Consider the following 12,099-nt stretch of genomic DNA (forward strand, 5'->3'; position numbering starts at 1 on the left):
GGTGTTGTGTGTTTCAGGGCAGGACATGTCTGAGTGGGAGTTGTGTGTTTCAGGGCAGGACATGTCTGAGTGGGAGTTGTGTGTTTCAGGGCAGGACATCTCTGAGTGGGTGTTGTGTTTCAGGGCATGACATGTGTGATTGGGTGTTGTGTGTTTCAGGGCAGGACATGTCTGAGTGGGTGTTGTGTGTTTCAGGGCAGGACATCTCTGAGTGGGTGTTGTGTGTTTCAGGGCAGGACATGTCTGAGTGGGAGTTGTGTGTTTCAGGGCAGGACATGTCTGAGTGGGAGTTGTCTGTTTCAGGGCAGGACATGTCTGTGTGGGTGTTGTGTGTTTCAGGGCAGGACATCTCTGAGTGGGTGTTGTGTGTTTCAGGGCAGGACATCTCTGAGTGGGTGTTGTGTGTTTCAGGGCAGGACATGTCTGAGTGGGTGAAGTGTGTTTCAGGGCAGGACATGTCTGAGTGGGAGTTGTGTGTTTCAGGGCAGGACATGTCTGAGTGGGTGTTGTGTGTTTCAGGGCAGGACATGTCTGAGTGGGTGTTGTGTGTTTCAGGGCAGGACATGTCTGAGTGGGTGTTGTGTGTTTCAGGGCAGGACATGTCTGAGTGGGTGTTGTGTGTTTCAGGGCAGGACATGTCTGAGTGGGAGTTGTGTGTTTCAGGGCAGGACATATCTGAGTGGGTGTTGTGTGTTTCAGGGCAGGACATGTCTGAGTGGGTGTTGTGTGTTTCAGGGCAGGACATATCTGAGTGGGAGTTGTGTGTTTCAGGGCAGGACATGTCTGAGTGGGTGTTGTGTGTTTCAGGGCAGGACATGTCTGAGTGGGTGTTGTGTGTTTCAGGGCAGGACATGTCTGAGTGGGTGTTGTGTGTTTCAGGGCAGGAAATGTCAGCATGTCTGAGTGGGTGTTGTGTGTTTCAGGGCAGGACATGTCGGCCAAGTTGATGGGGGTGTTCTGTGCCAGAAATCGCCCCACCCTCCAGTCCTCGGGGATGTTCATCTTTATCCGCTTCCAGACAGACAGTTCCCGCACTCACGAGGGCTTTCAAGTGAAGTACTATGAAACAGAAGGTCAGTCACACATTCCTTCAGCAGACTGCTCCTGTCATGTAGGGCCTCTCTTCCTGACTACAGTAGACTGCTCCTGTCATGTAGGGCCTCTGGTCCTGATTACAGCAGACTGCTCCTGTCATGTAGGGCCTCTGTTCCTGACTACAGTAGACTGCTCCTGTCATGTAGGGCCTCTGGTCCTGATTACAGCAGACTGCTCCTGTCACGTAGGGCCTCTGGTCCTGACTACAGCAGACTACTCCTGTCATGTAGGGCCTCTGTTCCTGACTACAGCAGACTACTTCTGTCACGTAGGGCCTCTGTTCCTGACTACAGCAGACTGCTTCTGTCATGTAGGGCCTCTGTTCCTGACTACAGCAGACTGCTCCTGTCATGTAGGGCCTCTGTTCCTGACTACAGCAGACTGCTTCTGTCATGTAAGGCCTCTGTTCCTGACTACAGCAGACTGCTTCTGTCATGTAGGGCCTTTGTTCCTGACTACAGCAGACTGCTTCTGTCATGTAGGGCCTCTCTTCCCAACAACAGCAGACTGCTTCTGTCATGTAGGCCCGATCACAACCGTTTCCTCATTGCTTTCACCTAACCCTATACCTTGAAACTGACATCTCTTACAGATAAGACAGCTGAGAATGTGTGTAACAAGGATCTGTCATCTTACCAGGATGCTCAATATCTCCAGTCCCCCGGGTACCCAAACTCCTACCCAAGGTGAGTGATGACATGACTGTCTACAACACCAACACCTACACCTACATCTACACCTACACCTACACCAACACCTACACCAACACCTACACCAACATCTACACCTTCACCTACACCTACTCCTACACCTACACCAACACCAACACCAACACCTACACCTACACCTACACCTACACCAACACCAACACCAACACCTACACCTACACCTACACCAACACCTACACCTACACCTACACCTACACCTGCACCTGCACCTACACCTACACCAACACCAACACCTACACCAACACCTACACCTACACCTACACCTACACCAACACCAACACCTACACCTACACCTACACCTACACCAACACCTGCACCTGCACCTACACCAACACCTACACCTACACCTACACCTACACCTACACCAACACCAACACCAACACCTACACCAACACCAACACCACCACCTGCACCTGCACCTGCACCTGCACCTACACCTACACCTACACATACACCAACACATCTACACCAACATCTACACCTACACCTACACCTACACCTACACATCTACACCTTCACCTACAACTACACACCTACACCTACACCTACATCTACACCTACACCTACACCTACACCTACACCTGCACCTTCACCTTCACCTGCACCTACACCTACACCAACATCTACACCTACACCTACACCTACACCTACACCTGCACCTACACCTACACCTTCACCTTAACCTACACCAACACCAACACCAACACCAACACCTACACATCTACACCTTCACCTACAACTACACACCTACACCTACACCTACATCTACACCTACACCTACACCTACACCTACACCTACACATCTACACCTTCACCTACAACTACACACCTACACCTACACCAACACCTACACCAACACCTACACCAACATCTACACCTTCACCTACACCTACTCCTACACCTACACCAACACCAACACCAACACCTACACCTACACCTACACCTACACCAACACCAACACCAACACCTACACCTACACCTACACCAACACCTACACCTACACCTACACCTACACCTACACCTGCACCTGCACCTACACCTACACCAACACCTACACCAACACCTACCCCTGCACCTGCACCTACACCTACACCTACACCAACACCATCACCTACACCTACACCACCACCTGCACCTGCACCTGCACCTGCACCTACACCTACACCTACACCTGCACCTACACCAACACCAACACCTACACCTACACCAACACCAACACCTACACCAACACCTACACCTACACCTACACCTACACCAACACCAACACCTACACCTACACCTACACCTACACCAACACCTGCACCTGCACCTACACCAACACCTACACCTACACCTACACCTACACCTACACCAACACCAACACCAACACCTACACCTACACCTACACCTACACCAACACCAACACCTGCACCTACACCTACACCTACACCTACACCAACACCTACACCTACACCTACACCTACACCTACACCAACACCTACACCTACACCAACACCTACACCTACACCAACACCTACACCTACACCTACACCTACACCAACACCTACACCTACACCTACACCTACACCAACACCAACACCAACACCACCACCTGCACCTGCACCTGCACCTGCACCTTCACCTACACCTGCACCTACATCTACACCTACACCTACACCTACACCTACACATCTACACCTTCACCTTCACATACACCAACACATCTACACCAACATCTACACCTACACCTACACCTACACCTACACATCTACACCTTCACCTACAACTACACACCTACACCTACACCTACATCTACACCTACACCTACACCTACACCTACACCTACACCTGCACCTTCACCTTCACCTGCACCTACACCTACACCAACATCTACACCTACACCTACACCTACACCTACACCTGCACCTACACCTACACCTTCACCTTAACCTACACCAACACATCTACACCAACATCTACACCTACACCTACACCTGCACCTACACCTACACCTACACCTGCACCTACATCTACACCTACACCTACACCTGCACCTACACCTGCACCTTCACCTTAACCTACACCAACACATCTACACATCTACACCAACATCTACACCTACACCTGCACCTACACCTACACCTACACCTACACCTACACCTGCACCTGCACCTTCACCTACACCTACACCTGCACCTACACCTGCACCTGCACCTGCACCTACACCTGCACCTACACCTACACCTGCACCTACACCTGCACCTACACCTTCACCTGCACCTACACCTGCACCTACACCAACACCTACCCCTACACCAACACCAACACCTACACCTGCACCTTCACCTTAACCTACACCAACACCAACACCTACACCTACACCTACACCAACACCTACACCTGCACCTTCACCTTAACCTACACCAACACATCTACACATCTACACCAACATCTACACCTGCACCTACACCTACACCTGCACCTGCACCTACACCTTCACCTGCACCTACACCTACACCTACACCAACACCTACCCCTACACCTACACATCTACACCTACACCTACACATCTACACCAACACCTACACCTACTCCTACACCTACACCTGCACCTACACCTTCACCTGCACCTACACCTGCACCTACACCAACACCTACCCCTACACCAACACCAACACCTACACCTACTCCTACACCTACACCAGCACCTGCACCTGCACCTTCACCTTAACCTACACCAACACCAACACCTACCCCTACACCAACACCAACACCTACACCTACACCTACACCTACACCAACACCTGCACCTTCACCTTAACCTACACCAACACATCTACACATCTACACCAACATCTACACCTACACCTACACCTGCACCTACACCTACACCTGCACCTGCACCTGCACCTACACCTACACCTACACCTACACCTACACCAACACCTACCCCTACACCAACACCTACACCTGCACGAACACATCCACACCTACACCTACACCTTCACCTGCGCCTTCACCTACAGCTACACCTGCACCTACACCTACACCAAGATGGTACACTCGAGCGTGTGTGTTGCAGTAACCTGGAGTGTTGGTGGAGGGTCACCGCCTCGGACCCATCAGGACAGGTCCAGGTCACAGTGATCCGATCAAGCATAGAGAACAGCAACAACTGCAGGAACGACTACGTAGCTGTACATGACGGTAGGTGTCTCCAGCATAGAGAACAGCAACAACTGCAGGAACGACTACGTAGCTGTACATGACGGTAGGTGTCTCCAGCATAGAGAACAGCAACAACTGCAGGAACGACTACGTAGCTGTACATGACGGTAGGTGTCTCCAGCATAGAGAACAGCAACAACTGCAGGAACGACTACGTAGCTGTACATGACGGTAGGTGTCTCCAGCATAGAGAACAGCAACAACTGCAGGAACGACTACGTAGCTGTACATGACGGTAGGTGTCTCCAGCATAGAGAACAGCAACAACTGCAGGAACGACTACGTAGCTGTACATGACGGTAGGTGTCTCCAGCATAGAGAACAGCAACAACTGCAGGAACGACTACGTAGCTGTACATGACGGTAGGTGTCTCCAGCACAGAGAACAGCAACAACTGCAGGAACGACTACGTAGCTGTACATGACGGTAGGTGTCTCCAGCACAGAGAACAGCAACAACTGCAGGAACGACTACGTAGCTGTACATGACGGTAGGTGTCTCCAGCACAGAGAACAGCAACAACTGCAGGAACGACTACGTAGCTGTACATGACGGTAGGTGTCTCCAGCACAGAGAACAGCAACAACTGCAGGAACGACTACGTAGCTGTACATGACGGTAGGTGTCTCCAGCACAGAGAACAGCAACAACTGCAGGAACGACTACGTAGCTGTACATGACGGTAGGTGTCTCCAGCATAGAGAACAGCAACAACTGCAGGAACGACTACGTAGCTGTACATGACGGTAGGTGTCTCCAGCATAGAGAACAGCAACAACTGCAGGAACGACTACGTAGCTGTACATGACGGTAGGTGTCTCCAGCATAGAGAACAGCAACAACTGCAGGAACGACTACGTAGCTGTCGAGACGGTAGGTGTCTCCAGCATAGAGAACAGCAACAACTGCAGGAACGACTACGTAGCTGTACATGACGGTAGGTGTCTCCAGCATAGAGAACAGCAACAACTGCAGGAACGACTACGTAGCTGTACATGACGGTAGGTGTCTCCAGCATAGAGAACAGCAACAACTGCAGGAACGACTACGTAGCTGTACATGACGGTAGGTGTCTCCAGCATAGAGAACAGCAACAACTGCAGGAACGACTACGTAGCTGTACATGACGGTAGGTGTCTCCAGCACAGAGAACAGCAACAACTGCAGGAACGACTACGTAGCTGTACATGACGGTAGGTGTCTCCAGCACAGAGAACAGCAACAACTGCAGGAACGACTACGTAGCTGTACATGACGGTAGGTGTCTCCAGCACAGAGAACAGCAACAACTGCAGGAACGACTACGTAGCTGTACATGACGGTAGGTGTCTCCAGCACAGAGAACAGCAACAAGTGCAGGAACGACTACGTAGCTGTACATGACGGTAGGTGTCTCAAGCACAGAGAACAGCAACAACTGCAGGAACGACTACGTAGCTGTACATGACGGTAGGTGTCTCCAGCACAGAGAACAGCAACAACTGCAGGAACGACTACGTAGCTGTACATGACGGTAGGTGTCTCCAGCACAGAGAACAGCAACAACTGCAGGAACGACTACGTAGCTGTACATGACGGTAGGTGTCTCCAGCATAGAGAACAGCAACAACTGCAGGAACGACTACGTAGCTGTACATGACGGTAGGTGTCTCCAGCATAGAGAACAGCAACAAGTGCAGGAACGACTACGTAGCTGTACATGACGGTAGGTGTCTCCAGCATAGAGAACAGCAACAACTGCAGGAACGACTACGTAGCTGTACATGACGGTAGGTGTCTCCAGCATAGAGAACAGCAACAACTGCAGGAACGACTACGTAGCTGTACATGATGGTAGGTGACTGTAGCTGTACATGATGGTAGGTGACTGTAGCTGTACATGATGGTAGGTGACTGTAGCTGTACATGATGGTAGGTGACTGTAGCTGTACATGATGGTAGGTGTCTGTAGCTGTACACGATGGTAGGTGACTCTAGCTGTACATGATGGTAGGTGACTGTAGCTGTACATGATGGTAGGTGTCTGTATCTGTACATGATGGTAGGTGACTGTAGCTGCATGTACAGGACGGTAGGTGTCTGTAGCTGTACATGATGGTAGGTGACTGTAGCTGTACATGATGGTAGGTGTCTGTATCTGTACATGATGGTAGGTGTCTGTAGCTGTACATGATGGTAGGTGACTGTAGCTGTACATGATGGTAGATGACTGTAGCTGTACATGATGGTAGGTGACTGTAGCTGTACATGATGGTAGGTGACTGTAGCTGTACATGATGGTAGGTGACTGTAGCTGTACACGATGGTAGGTGACTGTAGCTGTACATGATGGTAGGTGACTGTAGCTGTACATGATGGTAGGTGTCTGTAGCTGTACATGATGGTAGGTGTCTGTAGCTGTACATGATGGTAGGTGTCTGTAGCTGTACATGATGGTCGGTGACTGTAGCTGTACATGATGGTAGGTGTCTCTTAGTTAGCTGTACATGATGGTAGGTGTCTCTTAGTTAGCTGTACACGATGGTAGGTGACTCTAGCTGTACATGATGGTAGGTGTCTGTTGCTGTACATGATGGTAGGTGTCTGTAGCTGTACATGATGGTAGGTGTCTGTAGCTGTACATGATGGTAGGTGTCTCTTAGTTAGCTGTACATGATGGTAGGTGACTGTAGCTGTGTCCTGTGTCAGCATGCTTACATGTGTGTGTCCTGTGTCAGCATGCTTACATGTGTGTGTGTCCTGTGTCAGCATGTTTACATGTGTGTGTGTCCTGTGTCAGCATGCTTACATGTGTGTGTGTCCTGTGTCAGCATGCTTACATGTGTGTGTGTCCTGTGTCAGCATGTTTACATGTGTGTGTGTCCTGTGTCAGCATGCTTACATGTGTGTGTGTCCTGTGTCAGCATGCTTACATGTGTGTGTGTCCTGTGTCAGCATGCTTACATGTGTGTGTGTTCTGTGTCAGCATGCTTACATGTGTGTGTGTCCTGTGTCAGCATGCTTACATGTGTGTGTGTCCTGTGTCAGCATGCTTACATGTGTGTGTGTCCTGTGTCAGCATGCTTACATGTGTGTGTGTCCTGTGTCAGCATGCTTACATGTGTGTGTGTTCTGTGTCAGCATGCTTACATGTGTGTGTATTTGTCCTGTGTCAGCATGCTTACATGTGTGTGTGTCCTGTGTCAGCATGCTTACATGTGTGTGTGTCCTGTGTCAGCATGCTTACATGTGTGTGTGTCCTGTGTCAGCATGCTTACATGTGTGTGTGTCCTGTGTCAGCATGCTTACATGTGTGTGTGTTCTGTGTCAGCATGCTTACATGTGTGTGTATTTGTCCTGTGTCAGCATGCTTACATGTGTGTGTGTCCTGTGTCAGCATGCTTACATGTGTGTGTGTCCTGTGTCAGCATGCTTACATGTGTGTGTGTCCTGTGTCAGCATGCTTACATGTGTGTGTGTCCTGTGTCAGCATGCTTACATGTGTGTGTGTCCTGTGTCAGCATGCTTACATGTGTGTGTGTTCTGTGTCAGCATGCTTACATGTGTGTGTGTCCTGTGTCAGCATGCTTACATGTGTGTGTGTCCTGTGTCAGCATGCTTACATGTGTGTGTGTCCTGTGTCAGCATTCTTACATGTGTGTGTGTTTGTTTGTGCAGGTGACCGAGAGGGCAGAGAGCTGGGCAGGTGGTGCAGCGATGAGACCCCAACATATGTGAGCTCCGGCAGGTCGCTGTTCTTGCTGTTCATGACGAACATGGACGACACAGCCATGGGGTTCCAGCTGAAGTACTTCACAACTAAAGGTGATCAGAGAGTGTGGAGTGTGTAGCGTGTCCACAGCTCTGTCCAGCCCCTGTTGAGAGTGTGGATACTTCACAACTAAAGGTGATCAGAGAGTGTGGAGTGTGTAGCGTGTCCACAGCTCAGTCCAGCCCCTGTTGAGAGTGTGGATACTTCACAACTAAAGGTGATCAGAGAGTGTGGAGTGTGTAGCGTGTCCACAGCTCAGTCCAGCCCCTGTTGAGAGTGTGGATACTTCACAACTAAAGGTGATCAGAGAGTGTGTAGTGTGTAGCGTGTCCACAGCTCAGTCCAGCCCCTGTTGAGAGTGTGGATACTTCACAACTAAAGGTAATCAGAGAGTGTGGAGTGTGTAGCGTGTCCACAGCTCAGTCCAGCCCCTGTTGAGAATGTGGATACTTCAGAACTAAAGGTGATCAGAGAGTGTGTAGTGTGTAGCGTGTCGACAGCTCAGTCCAGCCCCTGTTGAGAGTGTAGATACTTCACAACTAAAGGTGATCAGAGAGTGTGTAGTGTGTAGCGTGTCCACAGCTCTGTCCAGCCCCTTTTTGGGAGTGTGGATACTTCACAACTAAAGGTGATCAGAGAATGTGTAGTGTGTAGCGTGTCCACAGCTCAGTCCAGCCCTGTTGAGAGTGTGGATACTTCACAACTAAAGGTGATCAGAGAGTATGTAGTGTGTAGCGTGTCCACAGCTCAGTCCAGCCCCTGTTGAGAGTGTGGATACTTCACAACTAAAGGTGATCAGAGAGTGTGTAGTGTGTAGCGTGTCCACAGCTTAGTCCAGCCCCTGTTGAGAGTGTGGATACTTCACAACTAAAGGTGATCAGAGAGTGTGTAGTGTGTAGCGTGTCCACAGCTCAGTCCAGCCCCTGTTGAGAGTGTGGATACTTCACAACTAAAGGTGATCAGAGAGTGTGTAGTGTGTAGCGTGTCCACAGCTCAGTCCAGCCCCTGTTGAGAGTGTGGATACTTCACAACTAAAGGTGATCAGAGAGTATGTAGTGTGTAGCGTGTCCACAGCTCAGTCCAGCCCCTGTTGAGAGTGGGGATACTTCACAACTAAAGGTGATCAGAGAGTGTGTAGTGTGTAGCGTGTCCACAGCTCAGTCCAGCCCCTGTTGAGAGTGTGGATACTTCACAACTAAAGGTGATCAGAGAGTGTGTAGCGTGTCCACAGCTCAGTCCAGCCCCTGTTGAGAGTGTGGATACTTCACAACTAAAGGTGATCAGAGAGTGTGTAGTGTGTAGCGTGTCCACAGCTCAGTCCAGCCCCTGTTGAGAGTGTGGATACTTCACAACTAAAGGTGATCAGAGAGTGTGGAGTGTGTAGCGTGTCCACAGCTCAGTCCAGCCCCTGTTGAGAATGTGGATATTTCACAACTAAAGGTGATCAGAGAGTGTGTAGTGTGTAGCGTGTCCACAGCTCAGTCCAGCCCCTGTTGAGAGTGTGGATACTTCACAACTAAAGGTGATCAGAGAGTGTGGAGTGTGTAGCGTGTCCACAGCTTAGTTCTGGCCATGTTGAGAGTGTGGATACTTCACAACTAAAGGTGATCAGAGAGTGTGTAGCGTCTCCACAGCTTAGTCCTGCCCCTGTTGAGAGTGTGGATACTTCACAACTAAAGGTGAACAGAGAGTGTGGATACTTCACAACTAAAGGTGATCAGAGAGTGTGGAGTGTGTAGCGTGTCCACAGCTCAGTCCAGCCCCTGTTGAGAGTGTGGATACTTCACAACTAAAGGTGAACAGAGAGTGTGGATACTTCACAACTAAAGGTGATCAGAGAGTGTGTAGCGTGTCCACAGCTTAGTCCTGGCCATGTTGTGAGTGTGGATACTTCACAACTAAAAGTGATCAGACAGTGTGTAGCGTGTCCACAGCTTAGTCCAGCCCCTGTTGAGAGCGTGGATACTTCACAACTAAAGGTGATCAGAGAGTGTTGAGTGTGTAGCATGTCCACAGCTCAGTCATGCCCCTGTTGAGAGTGTGGATACTTCACAACTAAAGGTGATCAGAGAGTGTGTAGTGTGTAGCGTGTCCACAGCTCAGTCCAGCCCCTGTTGAGAGTGTGGATACTTCACAACTAAAGGTGATCAGAGAGTGTGTAGCCTGTCCACAGCTCAGTCCAGCCCCTGTTGAGAGTGTGGATACTTCACAACTAAAGGTGATCAGAGAGTGTGTAGCGTGTCCACAGCTTAGTCCTGGCCATGTTGAGAGTGTGAATACTTCACAACTAAAGGTGATCAGAGAGTGTGTAGTGTGTCCACAGCTTAGTCCAGCCCCTGTTGAGAGTGTGGATACTTCACAACTAAAGGTGATCAGAGAGTGTGTAGTGTGTAGCGTGTCCACAGCTCAGTCCAGCCCCTGTTGAGAGTGTGGATACTTCACAACTAAAGGTGATCAGAGAGTGTGGAGTGTGTAGCGTGTCCACAGCTCAGTCCAGCCCCTGTTGAGAATGTGGATATTTCACAACTAAAGGTGATCAGAGAGTGTGGAGTGTGTAGCGTGTCCACAGCTCAGTCCAGCCCCTGTTGAGAGTGTGGATACTTCACAACTAAAGGTGATCAGAGAGGGTGGAGTGTGTAGCGTGTCCACAGCTTAGTTCTGGCCATGTTGAGAGTGTGGATACTTCACAACTAAAGGTGATCAGAGAGTGTGTAGCGTCTCCACAGCTTAGTCCAGCCCCTGTTGAGAGTGTGGATACTTCACAACTAAAGGTGAACAGAGAGTGTGGATACTTCACAACTAAAGGTGATCAGAGAGTGTGGAGTGTGTAGCGTGTCCACAGCTCAGTCCAGCCCCTGTTGAGAGTGTGGATACTTCACAACTAAAGGTGAACAGAGAGTGTGGATACTTCACAACTAAAGGTGATCAGAGAGTGTGTAGCGTGTCCACAGCTTAGTCCTGGCCATGTTGTGAGTGTGGATACTTCACAACTAAAAGTGATCAGAGAGTGTGTAGCGTGTCCACAGCTTAGTCCAGCCCCTGTTGAGAGTGTGGATACTTCACAACTAAAGGTGATCAGAGAGTGTGTAGCCTGTCCACAGCTTAGTCCGGCCCCTGTTGAGAGTGTGGATACTTCACAACTTAAGGTTATCAGAGAGTGTGTAGTGTGTAGAGTCTCCACAGCTTAGTCCAGCCCCTGTTGAGAGTGTGGATACTTCACAACTAAAGGTGATCAGTGAGTGTGTAGTGTGTCCACAGCTTAGTCCAGCCCCTGTTGAGAGTGTGGATACTTCACAACTAAAGGTGATCAGAGAGTG

At 50.0% G+C, this 12,099-nt stretch overlaps 1 protein-coding gene across 5 annotated transcripts in view; it reads left to right on the forward strand.

Moving 5' to 3' along the window:
- LOC124125628 (cubilin-like) overlaps positions 1–12,099 on the forward strand; it is an 80,726-nt gene that overhangs the window by 49,685 nt on the left and 18,942 nt on the right. For all 5 annotated transcript variants that reach the window (XM_048382721.1, XM_048382722.1, XM_048382720.1 and 2 more), the window contains 4 exons: positions 924–1,073; positions 1,688–1,781; positions 4,885–5,009; positions 8,689–8,835. In XM_048382721.1, the coding sequence (XP_048238678.1) occupies positions 924–1,073; positions 1,688–1,781; positions 4,885–5,009; positions 8,689–8,835 (516 nt within the window). The remainder of the gene's footprint in view (positions 1–923; positions 1,074–1,687; positions 1,782–4,884; positions 5,010–8,688; positions 8,836–12,099) is intronic.

Source organism: Haliotis rufescens, unplaced genomic scaffold (genome assembly GCF_023055435.1).
Source record: "Haliotis rufescens isolate VD_foot unplaced genomic scaffold, xgHalRufe1.0.p SCAF_41, whole genome shotgun sequence".
Taxonomy (NCBI): Eukaryota; Metazoa; Mollusca; class Gastropoda; order Lepetellida; family Haliotidae; genus Haliotis; species Haliotis rufescens.